Source organism: Cydia amplana, chromosome 23 (genome assembly GCF_948474715.1).
Source record: "Cydia amplana chromosome 23, ilCydAmpl1.1, whole genome shotgun sequence".
In the NCBI taxonomy this organism is placed as follows: domain Eukaryota; kingdom Metazoa; phylum Arthropoda; class Insecta; order Lepidoptera; family Tortricidae; genus Cydia; species Cydia amplana.
In genome coordinates this window covers 3,227,033-3,247,328 of record NC_086091.1, presented here as the reverse complement: position 1 = coordinate 3,247,328, position 20,296 = coordinate 3,227,033, and the positions used below count along the sequence as shown (strand labels likewise).

The window sequence follows — 20,296 nt, the reverse complement described above, 5'->3', positions numbered from 1 at the left end:
AGTGTATGTTCAGATATTTGTGAGCGTGGTGGCCGCACCTAAACGTCGAAACTGTTCAACCAATTTAAATGAAAGAGTTTTTTTTACAGCTCGATTGGTTAACAACGTTGAAAAAAAAGGTAACTTTTATTCTATAGATAGACAGTACCAGGGATGTTGCGAACATCCGCATCCGCATCCGCAACCGCGGAACTTCCGCATTATTTTCAACATCCGCATCTGCATCCGCATCCGCATAAAATCGATGCGGAGCTTATGCGGATGCGGATGTCGAACAAGTCGGTACAGGAACGTCTTAGCGGCGGCGTAAGTGCTAGGTAATTTCGTCATTACCTATAACGAAATCGTCTAGATCCAGAAAAGTCGGCCAAGTAACTGTTTAATAAATATAACGCACCTATATTCTTGCTCAAATACTAAAAGTTTCGTTTTTTTTTAATAAAAAAATAATAAAAATGTAATATTTGACGTTTTCTGAGTACCTAATCTTGACATCCGCATCCGCATCCGCATCCGCGGATGTGAGCCTCTAAATATCCGCATCCGCATCCGCATCCGCGGATGTCAAAAAATCTGCATCCGCAACATCCCTGGACAGTACCTAACGAAAAAACATCTGGTTCCTAGTTTGCAACGGTTTTCAAAGCATCGATATAAATAAACAGCTAGTGAGCTAGAATCTATTCATTCACGATTAGATTTTACGGCATTAAAAAAAAGTTAAAAATGGCGGATCTGACGGCTTAAAGGCATTTTAATACTTCCTCATTCGTTCAAGCCAGCCTTGACTTGGTTACAGCAAAAACGCCTCAATGGGACAGAGCAAAAACAAAACCGTAACTGCCTTTATGCGATTGAGAATCACCATGTTTTTGTCCATAACTTTATTATGGATTGTTGGCGACGTTCGTTTGATCGTTTAAGCCTATTATATTTCTTATTACATCGTTTTTAAGTTTATAAAAACGCCTATTGTGAGGTTCTAAGTTGACGTTTGGCACCCATGGCTTCCGCTTGAAAAACAACGAATTTATCAAAATTTGAAACGCATAAATGTTTTCAAGATATTTTACCCGATACATCAGAAACTAATCTCAAATTGTATCAATTTAGACAAGAGTGTTGTCGGCATTAAAAATAAAATGCATACTCGTTAAAATTAAAATGGCTGCCGACCACAGACTAAACAATTAAAAGGCGGCTCGCGTACCCAACGCAACGTGCGTAGAATTCCTTTTAAGGCGACTAATCTGTGGGCCCGGGTCAAGGTGCGATGCCAGCTTGCCAACTTGATTGAGATTTATATCGTCATGTTGGTACTTGAGGTACCAAGTAGGTGTCTTGGGGTATTGTGTATTGTAACGATTGATTTGTATTTTTTTTTAATCTGTATGTCATCTTTTTCTCACACTAGTTATTGTATTACTGGAAGAAAGGGATAAGTGCATGATTTTCACTGTTCTTCTGTTAGCTAGAGTTAGACCAAGAAAAGTCTGCAGCGATTTTGATAGCCCACGCAGTGCAAGTGTTATTTACACGTCATAAATTCATAGAAGTTTGGCGTTTAAAATGACACTTGTAAAATCGCTGCAGACTTTTCTCGGTCTGACTTAAGAGTGTCTTCACTTCTTTAGATAGGTTATATAGTTTGTCAAAGGACTGTCTCATTTCAAACATAGAGAGAATCACACTATCTTTTTCTTACACTAGTACTAGCACCCAAAAGAAAAGGATGAGTATATTGAGTATAGTTTTTTTGTTCTTATTTACTGACAATTTGGTTTGACCAGGAACTATATTTAAAAAAAGAAAATACTTTTTTTTAAATACCTTCGCAAAGTCAAAGGCATTTTTAAACCGGGCCCCAAGCTTATCAGATAAGATGTAAATATGCCCGTGTGTGCACAGCCTTGTCCAAACAGGTTGTAATGCGGCCTTATCTTATTGTGAAACATTGTAAATAACCGGCAAAGGAGTGTAGGACAAAAGGGAAATTGGGTTAGGTTTTTTGCAATTGAGTCACAGGAAATCGTAGCGTTTCAATGCCAAACCTATTTTTGAAGTGAAAACTTCTTTAGCGGCGCTGTGCACTGTTTGAGGTGGGGAAAAAATGTTAAACTCGCGACAGATCACGTGACCGTAAGGCGGACACGTGACCTGATCGAAATGTCATTGAGTTTCTCTTTATTGATTTAAATGCCATCTAGTGAGTTTCCCTCTAACTGGTATAAATATGAGTCGAGTACTAACAGTGATTCAGTGATGTGCTTAGAGGTTTCAAGTAATGCGACCAAACAACGCTAGATGGCGTTAACCATATTTTTTTCTATTGGAAATTAAGTAAAACAAGTGGTTTTCCCAAAAATAGAAATATATTTTATTTCAGTAGTTAACTTAAACCGCCACCATAGATTCACACAGTAAAGAGCGCGACAGTGCTGCCACCATACGTCATAACCAGGGATGTTGCGGATGCAGATTTTTTGACATCCGCGGATGCGGATGCGGATGCGGATATTTAGAGGCTCACATCCGCGGATGCGGATGCGGATGCGGATGTCAAGATTAGGTACTCAGAAAACGTCAAATATTACATTTTTATTATTTTTTTATTAAAAAAAAACGAAACTTTTAGTATTTGAGCAAGAATATAGGTGCGTTATATTTATTAAACAGTTACTTGGCCGACTTTTCTGGATCTAGACGATTTCGTTATAGGTAATGACGAAATTACCTAGCACTTACGCCGCCGCTAAGACGTTCCTGTACCGACTTGTTCGACATCCGCATCCGCATAAGCTCCGCATCGATTTTATGCGGATGCGGATGCAGATGCGGATGTTGAAAATAATGCGGAAGTTCCGCGGTTGCGGATGCGGATGCGGATGTTCGCAACATCCCTGGTCATAACTAAACGTCATGAATAAACGAGATTACATTGCATTCTACCAACATTTTCCCTGGTAATGGATCAAAATATTGCTTCAAAAATAATCATCGCTTAAAACACTGAAATATTAATTCTGATACACGAAACAAAATGTGATTGTACACGTACAGATCGGAGCGCCCGACCGAGGTACTCAAAATATCTGAACATGCACTCTAACGTCATGACAATAGAGGCGTGTTAAGTTATTTGTGAGCACCTTGGCCGCTCCGATATATCTGATGGCGACCGTACATGGATTGTAATGGACAAGTGGACAATGGAATGCCTCAATGGCTGCTGTTTACACACAACAGACAACAACACAGAATGATTAAATCAAGAATCAGCGCAGATCAGTTTTTGTGTCATGACCAACTGGGCCGATGAGAAAGCAATAATGATCAGACTGACACGCGATCAATGATGAATGATCATGCTAACTATAGTTTGTCAAAGTACCGTCTCATTTCAAACGTAGACAGAGAGAATCATACTGTCTTTGTGTTTCACTAGTACTAGCACCCAAAAGAAAAGGATGAGTATAGTTTTTTTGTTCTTATTTACTGACAAATTGGTTTGACCAAATATAGTAACCACAGAACATATGAAAGAGGTTAGAACGGCTATCGCGCGCAGTTAGTATCGGAACCGGTGTCGCCGCTCGTTCCTCTCCACATTTACTAACACTCGCGCAACGGTAGTAAAATAAAAACTTGTGTGCCTGGTGAATGGATACGCCTCCTTTAGACAGATTTGATGTCTGGCTTCTTAATCTGAACGTTATTATGGCGCAAAAGGCATGTTTACGTTTTTCGGTCAGCGCGGGCGAGTACTAGCATGCGAGCGTTTGCTCATAACCGGCGGCGACACGTAGCCTGCTCGCATCGCCATTCTAACTTGTTCTGTGATAGTAACAAATGACGGGCGGTATGTTTGTATAGTCAAGTGTAAAAATATGGGTGCATTATATAACGTCTCAAAAATATGTCCCATAGTTCTTAAATCGCTGACATAAGAGCTATGGGACATATTTTTGAGTATGTGTGCAGTTGTGCACCCATATTTTTACACTTGACTGTACCTATTAGGTTAGGGATGTGCTTAGCTATTTATCAAAGGTTCCAGTCAACCATATTTGTTTACATTTTTTCAATTTTAGATGTACGGAAGTGGAATTCCAATATTTAAAAAAAAAGTAAAAAATAACAGGTAGTGTTACCAGCACCCCGCGCATCGCGCAGGTGCGCGGGCGCGGCTCGCTGGACCGCATTCCGCCGCTGACCCACATCGCGCGGCTATAGTGCGGACGTATAGCGATGGCTATTGAATAGGAATCGTACTATTATTCATACTATTATACATTTTGATTTTATTTTGAAGCCGCAGCTCATCTCACTCTTACGTATATAATAGTTCTAGAAGGCGAGGAGAGTTAGACCAAGATAAGTCTGCAGCGATTTTGATAGCCCAGACTGTGCAATTTTTATTTTAAACAAGCTCCTATGAAATTATGCCGTATAAATAAAACTTTGCTACCAAAATCGTTGCAGAGTTACCTTGGTCTAACACAAACAGTTTTGTCAACATTATCAAGTATGTTGTTTGGGTTTGGGACTTAACACAAACACATTTGAATTCGTAATTTTGTTAGTGTGATGTGACCTCGGCGACCTTATTAGAATGCATGTTGCCAGATACATCTTACACTACCCATTCGCCATTTAAAAATGTAGCTAATATATAATAACTGTAGCAGATATCGTTAAGTACTGGTCAAAAATCTGGTTTCCAATATACAATTAAGTATACGGATCTGAAAGGTGTCCTAAGTAACTACTAATTAATTTTATCATTATTTAAGATCATCAAACATTCGAGTTCGAATGAGTCACGGAATGTCAAGTTAGCTGTTTAAATATTAGCAAATTCCAATGTAATACGATACGCTTGCGAGGCGTAATAAACAAAATTGTAACCTCACATGTTTACGTCTTTATTTTTGCCGTAAAACTGGAGGCGAATACATAAAAAGAGAAATTCATTATGAAGTAGTTAATCTCATATCTTGTAATTTGCTTTCACAGTACGTTTTGGTATGGTATATTTTTATACTCAAATCAAATTAACCTTTTAAAACTCATAGGGAATACCTACGCTTACATGCAGTCAGTGCAAGATAATTTTCTTGAAATTGCTTACTCTGGCCATACCAATCTTGTTAAAACACCCACAACACAAAATCAAAGCATACAAACGAGTGCCAAGTTGGTAAACGTTATGTTTTGAGTTTGATAAATAGAACTATACCAATCTCACGCAGCCTCACTATAATCCCCCAGTACCTGCATCGTATCAGTGACGTCAGCGCTCGTCCTTCAGATTCCAGGGATTATTCCCCTTCCCAAAACATTTACTCTTTTGTTTTTATTCTGGCAACATTACTAACTCGCTTTTGAATTTGGAATCCGAACCGCGCCGAATTTGATTTATGAAGCTTGTTTTTAGGGTTCCGTAGCCAAATGGCAAAAAACGGAACCCTTATAGATTCGTCATGTCTGTCTGTCTGTCCGTCTGTCCGTCTGTCCGTCCGTATGTCACAGCCACTTTTCTCCGAAACTATAAGAACTATACTGTTGAAACTTGGTAAGTAGATGTATTCTGTGAACCGCATTAAGATTTTCACACAAAAATAGAAAAAAAACAATAAATTTTTGGGGTTCCCCATACTTCGAACTGAAACTCAAAAATTTTTTTTTCATCAAACCCATACGTGTGGGGTATCTATGGATAGGTCTTCAAAAATGATATTGAGGTTTCTAATATCATTTTTTTCTAAACTGAATAGTTTGCGCGAGAGACACTTCCAAAGTGGTAAAATGTGTGTCCCCCTCCCTGTAACTTCTAAAATAAGAGAATGATAAAACTAAAAAAAATATATGATGTACATTACCATGTAAACTTCCACCGAAAATTGGTTTGAACGAGATCTAGTAAGTAGTTTTTTTTTTATACGTCATAAATCGCCTAAATACGGAACCCTTCATGGGCGAGTCCGACTCGCACTTGGCCGCTTTTTTTTTAAATTGACGTTTTGATCGACGGCCGGTAAACTGCCAATAAATTGTCGAGTTTTGTTTTTGCAAAGTTAATAGTACATTATTGTCGAGGTTCGGAAGTAGTTACTTGCAGGCTGAGGATTCGTTTTAAACGGACGACCTTGGGAGTCCGTTTAATTGAATCCGAAGCCAGCAAGTAGCCTTCCAGCCGAGTCATATATAGTGCTTTTCTCAAAAATGGTGCAAGAAATAGAAATATTTTACAGAAGCAACGTTCTAATTTTCACAGAAAAAAGTAAAACTATTAAAAAGATTTGCTTGCCGCCTTTAAAAAATAAAAGACGTGTATTTTTCTGCTGAAAATACGCCAACGTATTTGAGACACCTAAATAGTCGCGGTACCAACATTATAATAATAAGTACTGATCATCTGTTTGGCTGTAATGGACCTATGCCTTCATTTGATATAGACATTTAAAGTTTTAAAAAGTTTGGAACTCGTTAAATAATGGAATTTGTATGCAACATTGCAGTCCCGAAATCGAGACTGCAATGTTTTTAACTTTTTAATTTTTTGAATGACCATAAACTACGTACTTCGTGACCTAATTTTTAACCGGCAACGTCGACTTTGCCGTCCATTTTTGAGAAAAAATTGTTTTTTTAAGTCAATGCAATTAGAACACGTTAAACTCTCGCGTTTTGTACACATATTTAATATTATTAATATCTCCGTTGACATTTGTTGGGACGTCAGTCTTTCCGTGACCACAGCTGGTGCAACTCAGCTGAAACGTCGGAATTAAAGGTAAAAACTACTTAAAGGAAAAAAAGGTAATTTGTGTAATTAAATAAATGCAATTAGAGTTCGTGCGGAAAGAGAAGAGTCGTGGAATGTATGGAGCCCAATACATTCCACGACTCTTCTCTTTCCGCACAGACTCTACACAGTGTTCTTTTTCTACTTTTAAATCTTTAAATCTTTTCTTGGGTCCTGTCGCGACAGACGCGAATATCTAAAGCCACAATACGAATTTCCTAGCGGCAACACTGAACAGCGCCCTCTGGGTGGAACTGTGGTAAGTTAATCCAACGTGGCAAGTAGTGAGGTTAAAACCAATATGGCGCGAAGGGTGCAAGTACTTAAAAGTGTAATACAGTGAGGAAGCCCACAGCTATCCAGAGTCGTCTAAAGCTAAGTATTTTATGTTACTTAGTGCTCACAGTGGTGTTATGGTTTCTCTATGCAATGATCTCCCTAATCGAAGAGCAGTAAGTTTGTATGAGTTTAGCTTGCCACGGATCCTGCCGTGGAAGCTGTTCCTGAGACCATCTTAGGTAAGGCAGACTGGGTTTCAAGGGGTGCAGTGTCATGGGATACTTGGGCACCCCATCTAAGGAATGCAGTGTCATGGGATACTTGGGCATTCCACTTAAGGAACGCAGTGTCATGGGATACTTGGGCGTTCCACCTAAAGGGTGCAGTGTCATAGGATACTTGGGCACCCCGCATAAGGAGTGCAGTATCAAGGGATACTTGGGCGCTCCGGTTGGGTCCACTTACGTGCCCCAACTTATAAGGGCCGTGGCGGCTTCGGCAGCACGGCTAGAGGTGTGTCGATGTGCGGCAGGATACCTCGGCTCGGATGTTAGGCGTCCGAGTTATCCGACCTCATGTGTCGGCGGACTCCCCGTAGGGGGAGTTCTTAGTACCCTCATCTGGCCGGGTAAGATGGTTCTCTTTTGCTGTAGAGATAAATGTATATGTACAGTAGGTGATGATTGTATGAGAATACCATATTCATGAGCAATTTAACCCACAGATCTCGGGGTGATACAACCAACCTCCATAAGTAAAGCGAAGCAGAAGGAGGCTCCTCTGGCCCAGGAGAAGTGGATCAGAGAGAGCGAGGATAAAGAATCCTTCATAGGAATTGAAGGTATGTATGCCAAGCATTCTGTTACACCCCCACACTGAAAAAGACACAATTTGTTGCCGCCTTTTCCCCTTTTACGGTCTTATTTATATACCGTAGGAGGTTGGGGGAGAGGCGGCGACAGGTCCCACCCATACCAATACATTCCACGACTCTTCTCTTTCCGCGCAGACTCTAACAATAGTATTAACACCTAAAATAAACGATAACGATAGTTTTTTTTTAATCTACTACTACTGATAAAATTAGTTTGTCAGACAATTCACACCTACGAGTATTCTTACAAGTTTCAATCATAACATCTTTCCAACAATAACAAATACATATCTTCATATTCTCACCATCTTATCTCATTAAATTGAACGAGTCACGTTACGTTATCTTAGTCTAGATTTTTTATCTCAATTTACTTTCACTCTGCGAGTAAACTAGCTTGGAATCGACACTCATATTCATAACGACCCGCCCCGGCTTCGCACGGGTTAACAAATTATACAAAAACCTTCCTCTTGAATCACTCTATCTATTAAAAAAAAAACCGCAAACCCGTTACGTAGTTTTAAAGATCTAAGCATACATAGGGCAGACAGCGGGAAGCGACTTTGTTTTATACTATGTAGTGATGATACCGACTGCAAATAACCTTAATGCTAAATTGCTAATGTGGAACGAAAAATTACTATTTACGATATCATTCAATGAGCCATTTAACAATCTTATCAACTCATCATCATCATCCTGGCGTCAATCCCAGCTGTGCCGGGGCGCGGGGCGCGAGGCCCCGGGGTCCGCCTTCCGACTCCTTCGTGTCCACTTTGCCCGATCTTCGGCGTCCCTGGTGGTGAGTCCGTTGGCACGCATGTCCTCCTTAACGACATCAAGCCATCGCTTCCTGGGCCAACTACAACAATCTTATCAACTAGTTTTACAAAATACATAATATAATAGAAACATCTTATTTCTCTGTTAACTTCTACGAGTCGCGGTAGACCCGTTTGTGTAATTAAATATGAGTCAAGATGTCTTCCTTTCCGGCATACTTATCACAATACCCATACTACCCATAGTATAGGTTGAAGTAGCGGTTTTCCACCTGAGTAGGTATATTTTTTTAGCATATGGACGCTTACAAACACTCGGTGTGTAAAATGTGCGTTGCCAATATTTAGAAGGAACAAAAGGTTTATTTTATAGTAAGGGTAAAACAACATATGTGACGTTCCACGGAAAAACCGCCATAATAGTACATTATTGTCGAGGTTCGGAAGTAGCTACTTGCAGGCTGAGGATTCGTTTTAAACGGACGACCTTGGGAGTCCGTTTAATTGAATCCGAAGCCAGCAAGTAGCCTTCCAGCCGAGTCATATATAGTGCTTTTCTCAAAAATGGTGCAAGAAATAGAAATATTTTACAGAACTTACAGAAGCAACGTTCTAATTATCACAGAAAAAAATACAACTATTAAAAAAATTTGCTTGCCGCCTTTAAAAAAAAAAGAAGTGTATTTTTCTGCTGAAAATACGCCAACCTATTTGAGACACCTAAATAGTCGCGGTACCAACATTAAGCCTGTAACAGACTATCGCACCGCACCGCGACCTTGGAGCGTCGCACCCATAAGTGAGAGCGAGAAAGAGATATCTGTTTCTCGCTCTCACTTATGGGTGCGACGCTCCAAGGTCGCGGTGCGGTGCGATAGTCTGTTATAGGCTTTATAATAATAAGTGCTGATCATCTGTTTGGCTGTTTAAGGGACCTATGCCTTCATTTGATATGGCCATTTAAAGTTTTAAAAAGTTTGGAACTCGTTAAATAATGGAATTTGTATGCGACATTGCAGTCCCGAAATCGAGACTGCAATGTTTTTAACTTTTTAATTTTTTGAATGACCATAAACTACGCACTTCGCGACCTATTTTTTAACCGGCAACGTCGACTTTGCCGTCCATTTTTGAGAAAAGTACCTTTACCTGTGGGACGTCACATGTAAGACCATTTAAGTTTTCAAGTTATGACACTTATGACAAAGTATAATTGATTTGAGCTTGGAGGATATAATCAAACGGAGACTCCATGTCTGTAATTTTCTGTACAAAACAGTCTGCCGATTTTTGCGGGGGAGGGGAACGTCAAATGTATGCGTAACGTAAAAATAGCCATGTCAGATAAACGTCAGTCCATACATTGTGTATGACCGTTGGCCGCCTATTTTCGACAGAGGGGAAAGCCTGTTAATGGCTACTCCGTTTAGTTGTATCCTCCAAGGATTTGAGTGAACTTGATATTATTTTCTGGGTCATTCCTAAATCAACGTACTAATCCTAAATGAAAAATGAACTACGTAGTAAAGGAAATATTCAGCTTGTATGATAAAACACACACATCAAATTCTCAAGTTGTTATTATTAAATTATTAATACACTTACACGTGTACAGAAAATATGCGAGAATCTTTGTGTTAAAAACCTATTGTTTGGTTTTTATATGCGAGAATCTTTGAAGTGCATTGGAAACGATCTGTTAAACGTTAATAACATACTTACTTCACGTAGTTATATAAAATTATTTCCATTAGAATCTACATCTAAAGATGTATGCAAATTATCGTAGTTAACTTTACAGGTTTGCTATTATAATTCATTTATTTGATTGGAAAACGATTTTATATGGCGTAATATTTTAGGTAGATATAAACAGGTAGGTACCTACCTAAATTTTATTTAAGTTTTATTCCGCGTAACAGAAAATGATATTTTTTTTACTAATAATCATTTGACATTGTTAGACTCAAAATAACCAGTTTTCAATGTTAATAAGCATAAGACAGTCACACTTTTTAGCAAAGGAAGTAGGTATTTTGTTGACCGGTTTGTTTGTGTTCAATTGTTCATCTATTACACTTAAAGACTTAAGTGCTTATTATAATTTATTTGCTACTTTTAAAATCGTGAAATCCTACCCAAACCCATACCTATCATACCGTATTAGCGATTGACGGAATTTTACATTTCCGTCAGCGTAATTTTTTCGTAACTTCGAAAGCTGTTTTAGTCCGGTCCGCGGTAGCATAACTGTACGCGGCCTAACCGGATCGCCATATGAAATAGGACCTCACCCCGTTTAAGGTAACTGGCCAATGACAAGTTATTTAAAACCCATTTCAGTCGTATTTGGTGTGTGTTTTTTGGCATGTTCGCTTTGGGCAGGTGATTGGTATTTATAGTACTTATTTATTCTAGTTTTTTGGGTCTCCTACATACCGTTAGGTAGTACAAGTAGCAGTGCTAAATAATAATTATTCGAATGCGTGATCATTTTTATTAAGTACCAGTATTCGATTTCTCTTTTGTATATTTTTATGCAATTATATTTTTACATAACCATATCACAATATTATTAAACAATCTAATTAATTAATTTGATTGATTATCTAATAAAAACTGATTGATTTGATGTATACTTAGTAATCAATATTTTTATGCACCTAATTAATAAATTAACTTGAAAACGTTTGCTTTTCGCCATTTTTACGCTGATTAAACAATCATTATAATATGTATTTCTCGCGTTGTCCCGGCTTTTTTTCCAAGGGATCCTGGGGTCTGCTTAGCAACTAATCTCAATAATTGGCTTAGGCTTTAGTTTTTACGAAACCGACACTGACACAAGTTACAAGGTCAGATGTAACCTAGAGGGAAAGGACCTAAGCCTAGCGATTAAAATATATTTTCATATTATTTTTCCAAGTAACTGAACTATCATACATTAACTTTGCAGTGTATAACTAATATTAATCCCCCAAATCTTTTTTCACCATTCACCTATAAGCAATATATTTTGTTCACGTTAAAAAATTTAACTCAAATATTTTTCATAATTTTGAACAGGAACCTCCTCTGTTGACACAAAACGGGTCTCCGACGGATATGACAAGTGAAACCACTCACGAAAAGTAAACAGAAAGTGTTAAACATTCACCGTTTGCTGATACTGACACTTGGCCGAAGAATTTCCTGCCAATGAGTTAGAATAACATGCGATTCACATTTTTTATCGGAGCTTGAATCTGGCTTTCGTTTTGTTTAATTCTACATTTTTAATTACGTTACGCTGCGTTCATACAATATGATTTTCACGTGAACTAATTTATTTTTGTTAACCTGTCAGGTTTTAAATCTGGCAAACTTTTTACGCATTCCTAACGGTGATACCGATTTTATAATCTTGTTTTGCGAATAGATTCGATAACAATAGAATAAACGGGTTTGTTGACGAAAAAATTTAAAAAAATCTTTTCACAAACTTTTTAGCTTGTTTTTATACCTACACTTTTTGCCTTTTTAGTTACCTACTTCGTCAAACCTATTTTCGCTGTGCTCTCTGCTTTAAATGATATTGAATCTATGTACGTTTAACTACAATAACTACTGTACATAGAAACTGTTCTCTTATATATAATAATTATACCAGAGAAATTTGTCAACCTAATGAGCTCTAAGACTTTTCAAGTTGTTCAAGAAAATAAACTAAATAAAGTTCTTAGAATTAATTTTTATCTATGGCCAAAATGTATGTAATTTTTTCTCAAAGTTCTTTTTCGATGACTACGACAATGTGTTCTACAGTTAATGCAAGTATAAAAAGTGCTGCTGTGAATTATTTCTACTACATAAGTAATTCTTGAACTAAACGTGAAAAGCATAATTTTATGAACACGCATGTAAGTCTCAGTTACGTTTCACCATTCATCTTAGGTATTCAAGTATATTTTCTGTATTTACACAAGATACCCGTATGTAGCTTGTTAGCTCTCTAGATTATCTAGTATACGATGCTACTGAGATTTCTACTTTGCTGTGCCCGGTCTTTATTATTTGTTATTTGCACCTTTCACTCCACTCACACATCTTGTAAGGCGTCGCGATTGACGTTTTTATTTATAAGAGAATTTTTAATATGTTTGGTGCAGAATTTATACTACAATATCCACTGTTAGCTATGGGTGCTTCCCGATTCTTCCGTCTAAATAAAATGCGTTCCTTAATAAAATGCTGGTTCTTTAACTATGAACAGAAGTCGGATCGGATCAGGTAGAGACTTCCCGTATAGGGCTTGCAATTCGAATATTCGAATATTCGAATTTGTCGAATATTCGACCTGTTTTGATATTCGAATATTCGGCCGCTCAGGATTCGAATATTCGAATATTTTTTATTACTATAAAAAAATCTATGTTATCCGCTGTAGTTACAGTTTCTGTGTGTTTTACGGGTATTTACAGTGAATGAGGAACGGTAGGTACCCAAATATGAAGGAAATAATATTTTTACTGTATTCCTCTCGATAGACTTCGTGAATACAGTGAAACCTAACTCAATTTAAAAGAAAACGAAATCAAAAAGTATGTTATTTTTACGGTGCGTAAGTTTTAAGTTAAAGGGTCATTCTGTTTATTCAGTACAAGCGTACGTTAAGCGAATTTTTGAAGTCTAAACCTTGCCACTTATCGCAATTCTCAAATTTAATCATACCAAACCTGCCCAACTTGGTAATCTAACCATGCACCTTTAGCTGACGAATAATCCACCCAGTACTCAACTAGCTTTTTGCCTTAAATATTCCAATATTATATAATCAGCCGACCATTGGGAATAATAACTTGCCAAAACAAATAAAGTCAATAAAGATTCAAAATACAATGAAATTAAAGGTCTTTTTACAGGCGTCTGAGTGATTACAAGTTAATTTAAATCGGAAAATAATTACCTACTAAAAAAAATATCTTACATACCTAGGTGATTGGATGGTTAAAGTTATATTATTTCACGCAACGACGCATTTATAATAAGTTTTATCTAGAAATATTAAATACGTCTAATTTTGGCGTTTTACTTGTTTTTATAAATGTGGGCATCTTATAAATAGTAGGATAATAAAATCTAGTCAATTAAGTGGATTTCTGCCAAATATCCTCAGTTTTAGCAATATGTGAAAAAAGCTTTTGAATGAAACGATAATAAACCGATTTCTCGTTCCTTTTCTTATTTTTTATAATATTCGAATAATTATTCGAATATTCGAATAGGTTGTCAGAAAAAGTCGAATATTCGAATATCTGAAAGTTTCGAATATTTGCAAGCCCTATTCCCGTATCGATAAATTAAACTATCCATACCTTTCCCTAATAATAGTGGGCCAGCTTCGGTTTTTAAGATATATTTTGGGGTTGATAATTTCAATAACATTTTATAGGTACATATTTATAAACAAAACTTAGAGCGGTCACTATTATTACGATGTCTGACTATGACACTTTTGTTTTGAAATACTTACAATATCCACTGTTAGCTATGGGTGCTTCCCGATTCTTCCGTCTAAATAAAATGCGTTCCTTAATAAAATGCTGGTTCTTTAACTATGAACAGAAATCGGATCGGATCTGAGCGCCTACCGCGAACCACGTTCGACGTGTTGCCTCTCTGTCGCACTTGTAAATTCGTACGTAAGTGTGACAGGGAGGTAACACGTCGAACGTGGTTCGCGGTAGGCCCTCAGGTAGAGACTTCCCGTATCGATAAATTAAACTATCCATACCTTTCCCTAATAATAGTAGGCCAGCTTCGGTTTTTAAGATATATTTTGGGGTTGATAATTTCAATAAAATTTTATAGGTACATATTTATAAACAAAACTTAGAGCGGTCACTATTATTACGATGTCTGACTATGACACTTTTGTTTTGCAATACTAATGGCACTGACAAAATGGTGTTGTAAAAACAAAATCTTACCTAACACGACATAACCAGCCATTCACTTATTTTAGCAAAAGCCTACTGCGAAACGACAGCACATTTTTTACTCGTTCGGTTAAATAAGCCTTCTAAGTTTTTAATTAACGTACATGACTATGGATCGCAGTAATTAAATTGTTTATCCTCTACACCCGATCGTTCGTGAGTTGTCCGAATTAATTGAGTAGCTCATTAGAACCTCAATCTATTTCGAGCTACAATTATAAATTTATATTTACGGGATTTTCTTTAAGTCAGAAGAGGCCGAGCAGTGAACGTGCCATCTTTAATGTCAAACTCCTATGACAATGAAATATGACCTAAATAGTGGTAGGCACTTTCACAGTTTTCACACTATGGCGTTATTCATAAACGCGCTACAAACCTCAATAAGCTATTAATCGTTTTTTTGGTCTGTTATTTTGACTTGTGTATTTGTAAGAATGGGATTTATGTTTAAACATGAATGAACTAATGAATGCTTGTAAAAAGTGATGAATAAGGGGGTTTGTCGCTGCAAAAGTGCAAAGTTAGTGCATTTTTACTTCATTCATAAGAATGCGTATGATTTGACAGAAATTATTAAAAATAATTCAAAATATCCACTTACACGTCTTTAAGACGTTTTATTGAAACGAATTACTCGTGAAACGGCAAAAAATAACTACACCAGTAACCGAAACTAACATCTTACCAACCTAACCTAACACAATCAATTTAAATATCAGCGTCGCCAAATTGACCGTTACGGCTGCGTAGGAGTTTATTACCAAGTTAGTTTTGGTTGCTTTCCCTAACTAATGACATGTGCCAGGCCTCACGCTTCCAGTCATTAGATATACGTGACTAGGGAAAGTGTATACGTGAGTTGCAAGTACTTTTGGAAATGTACTGTGTTATGTTATTGTTTATTATTATGCGACTTTTGACATATTGAGCCGGTTTTTAAAGAATTATCTAATAGGAAGTTTAGATTTTTTAGACTGAAAGGGAAACATCCTTGAAAACAAAATATTACATTTATATTTCGGTATGTGGTTATTGGTTAAGATCGTGTGGCAGAGGTTCTATATAATATAAATGACTTGTTGAATGAAATGTATTTTGATACCTTTAGTCAATTTTAATTTTCCTATTCGTAGTAAATCAAAAACGTACGCTTAAAGGAATCATGATAAATACCGATCTAGTAGTTATTGTAGTTAGGTATAGTATACGAGTACTATACCCGAGGAAGTATTTTGTAACTTTCTGACGAACAATATCCTATATTTCTATTATTGATTGGTAAAAAAATTGGAAGTTAATAATCCGGTATCAAGTTACTTCCCTAATAATTACTTAAATAGCTTGCAATTATAACTGGGTACGTATTTCATTGTTAATTGCGAAATATAAAGTTAACTTTTGAATATAAAGTATAATAATACACGATTGCCTACATTTACTATTTCCTTTATTTGTCGTGTTTATTAACAATTGTTATTACAGTAAGCCCAAATGAAGGCTATTTAAGAATGAATGTTTTATAGACAAGAAAACGACTTGGATATCACGGTTTAGGTTTGTTACCTAGTTTACCTAGGTACTTATATTATAATTTGCTAGCTAGTTCACAGAATTGAGTGATACAAACCATGTTGCAAAATTGATTGTTTTGACAGTCTTGTGACTAACTGTGTACACACTACACAGTGTATTTGCTTATCATAGAACAAGCAGAAAATGTGACTTATCTATACAAAATAGGTACAGAATTTTCCACTATTACAACTTGCGTTGAGTTAATATGCCGTTCAGGTATGTGAACTATGTAATAGTACGCCAGAGTAGGTCAGTTTACCTGTCTTATCTTAAGAAGGTATAAGTAAGTACTAAGCCAAGCACGCACAGGCAGCCGAGTTTTTAACATAATAACTAGCCATTGCGATATCATCTTTATTGATGAGTAGGTAAGACTTTATATTTAGTATATGTTTTCGTCAATTTGAATTATACGCTTTTAGTGAGCATCGAGTGTAAACACGTTGTCGTTACTTACGAGTATTAGCAGATTCGCGGTGATGAATTCTTGTAATTTGAACAATAAATTTTGATTAATATTTAAGTGCCTAGAAAGCTATGTAAGTGCAATCAAGTTAAGACTTAAAAAAGTCGAGATCAAGGTCAAAGAAATGTCATTGGCACACAAATTACTGTCCAAACATTTTGTGTAGACATGTGTAGTATTTTAGCTGAGCGTTTTTTGAGCTTAGTCAATTTATTTCTGTCTCAACCAAATCAAAATAAATAACTAAATTGTATGTATGTAAACACTTTATTGTACATAAGACAGGTTAAGATACAATTAAATAGAAAGTAAGTACACAATGTACAAAGGCGAACTTATCCCTATAAGGGTTTATTCTCTTCTTAGGCATCCTATTTGATTGTCAATTAGGGACATTAGGGTTTGCAATCCGGATCCGAAATGTATGAAATTATCCGGATTCGGATCCGCGGACCTTCCCATACATTTCGGATCCGTCGTGCAAACCCTATTGTCAATCAAATAGGTAAATTTTAAACCTACCTACTACTTTACTTCAATCGAACTATTCACTTGAAAAATACTTAGCTGAAAGCTGTGATTGTGAGTATTGTGACACACCATAACTATTTACTATCCACTTAGCACGTTGAATGCACTTCTCACTGGTGTATTCAGACATTCTTGGTAAGTTACAGCCAACATAAAATGAATATATGAAATATTAAATTTGACGAGCGTCTTAGCTCATTTTCTATATTCATTGAATGAAGGATGGCTGTATACATTTATTTTGTAAGTAGTCAGACAAAACGAATAGACTGGCAAACAAATATATGCATGGCATAATACATTTATAATTTATTTAAAAAAACTATATTCAGCCCTTTTCGGGGTTAAAATAACTATAACAAGCGTAAAGCAAAAAATAATATGTAATTTCGGGTGATACCTATAGGTAAACCTACAAAGCAGTAGACTAGAACTACTTTGATGCATTTCCTTTTGCACTTCCGTTGTAAAAACTGCTTTGCGCAATGAGCAATACGAAAACGTTTATGTTGGAATTTCAAGTAACTTATTTGTAGTTGTATTTGCAAATCGTAAAAATAATACCACGTTTTACACGTTTTATTTCTATTTTACTGTACCTATGACAATTTGTTTATTTTATCAAGGAAGATTACAAACTGACTCATGAACGAGTAAAACATGACGTACTTCTTGATGACGGGAATTCTAGAGTCGTATTAGGAATGACCTCAGAGGAAATAAAAGTATCGACAAAATGCATACTTTATAACTGGAAAATGTAAAGGTATGATTACATGAACCCACAATTTAAAAAAAAACGTTAGAAAAAGGTATTTTAATGAGTAAAATTTTAAAGAATCCGTGTAAGGCATTCGACTCGATGGAGCCGGTTTCCAGTTTAAGAATCGAACGTTATTTAAATCCATCGAGATGACTCGTTTGAATATTTTCCCTGTGGCTAAGGTCATTGCTTTCGAAAAGCCAAGTTCAAGTGGAATCTTTGGCTTGAACATGTGATGCTATAAAAATATGGTAGGTATTTTTTCGGTGCCGATTTGAAGTGGGTTTTTAAGACATCCACTTTTATTTAAATGTAATTTAAAAAACCGGCCAAGTGCGAGTCGAACTCGCGCACGGAGGGTTCCGCACCATCAACAAAAAATAGAGCAAAATAAGCAAAAAAAGCGGCCAAGTGCGAGTCGGACTCGCCCATGAAGGGTTCCGTATTTAGGCGATTTATGACGTATAAAAAAAAACTACTTACTAGATCTCGTTCAAACCAATTTTCGGTGGAAGTTTACATGGTAATGTACATCATATATTTTTTTTAGTTTTATCATTCTCTTATTTTAGAAGTTACAGGGGGGGGGACACACATTTTACCACTTTGGAAGTGTCTCTCGCGCAAACTATTCAGTTTAGAAAAAAATGATATTAGAAACCTCAATATCATTTTTGAAGACCTATCCATAGATACCCCACACGTATGGGTTTGATGAAAAAAAAAATTTTGAGTTTCAGTTCGAAGTATGGGGAACCCCAAAAACTTATTGTTTTTTTTCTATTTTTGTGTGAAAATCTTAATGCGGTTCACAGAATACATCTACTTACCAAGTTTCAACAGTATAGTTCTTATAGTTTCGGAGAAAAGTGGCTGTGACATACGGACGGACAGACAGACGGACAGACGGACAGACGGACAGACAGACAGACAGACATGACGAATCTATAAGGGTTCCGTTTTTTGCCATTTGGCTACGGAACCCTAAAAACGGTCACCCATCCAAGTACTGACCCTTGTTGTTATAGCGGCAACGGTTCGTGAGATACAGCCTGGTGACAGACGGACGGACGGACAGTGGAGTCTTAGTAATAGGGTCCCGTTTTTACCCTTTGGCTACGGAACCCTAAAAAAAACGTGGTATTTTTTGCCGATTTAAGTGCAAATTTTACCGAATGCGCTTTTATTATCTTTATCATATGGAATGCACATGTTACCATGTTTTGTAGTCTGTGCGGAAAGAGAAGAGTCGTGGAATGTATGGAGCCCAATACATTCTACGACTCTTCTCTTTCCGAACAGACTCTAGTCTATAGTACAGGTAGTAGTGAATGGAACCTTGACCTGTGTTAAAAAAAATCCGCTTCATCTAGGTATGTACCTAGATGTGTAGGTACAGCTACAGACGAGTGTGTCACAGTGTGTGTGAATTTAGGTAGTAGGTATTCTAGGTAGGTAAGTCAAAGTTGTGTCAAAGTCAAAGTGCCAAGTCAAATTTGGAACGTCAACTTGCATTCAACTTGTCATGTGCATAAACCATAAACAACTAGGTACACAAAAGTTCTACATCATACATAGACCAAGTAAACTTTTAGGTAGGTATCTGATTTGAATAGAATGTTGTTTTCAACTTCCAAGTACATACCTACATAACTTAGACGCAAATCTTACCTTTGCGCGACTTCCAATACAACTTTCTCAGATAATATGCCGCAGCCACCAAAAGAAGTGCCCCTATAAAGGCACCTATCGCCGCACCAGCAACGCTACCAGCACCGTAGCAGGCCTGCTCTTGACCATAAACACATTTCACAAAAACTAACACCAAAAACAATTTCCCGAAACCCATTTTAAAACACTACACTTTATGGCACATAATATTTTTCCAACGTTCACCAATCACATTCCTTAAAATTAAAAATAAACGAATGCTTTGACGTTTTGATTTTTTTATTTTGAAATTCGAACGGCGCGGACGTAGGCGTGCGCCGCGTCGGCCAGCGCGGTGGAGTGTGGCTGTGGTGGTTGTTTTGGTGCGTGTATGTGTAGGCTCTGATTGTGGGACAGAGAACGTGTATAGAAAACTTGTTTGGACAGCGGGATGGTGTCCGTTCAGGTAGCAGGGCTCCGTAAATTTATAATATCATGGTAAGATGGAAGTACTGCTTTTTAGGGTTCCGTAGCCAAATGGCAAAAAACGGAACCCTTATAGATTCGTCATGTCTGTCCGTCTG

The 20,296-nt window shown here is 37.0% G+C and overlaps 1 protein-coding gene across 1 annotated transcript in view; it reads right to left on the bottom strand.

The window, feature by feature from the left end:
• LOC134658785 (uncharacterized) overlaps positions 1 to 20,078 on the bottom strand; it is a 59,378-nt gene extending 39,300 nt beyond the window's left edge. Inside the window, exon 1 of the mRNA XM_063514429.1 lies at positions 19,734 to 20,078. Coding sequence (XP_063370499.1) covers positions 19,734 to 19,911 — 178 coding nt within the window. The 5' untranslated portion in view covers positions 19,912 to 20,078. The remainder of the gene's footprint in view (positions 1 to 19,733) is intronic.
• Positions 20,079 to 20,296: the final 218 nt, after the last annotated feature.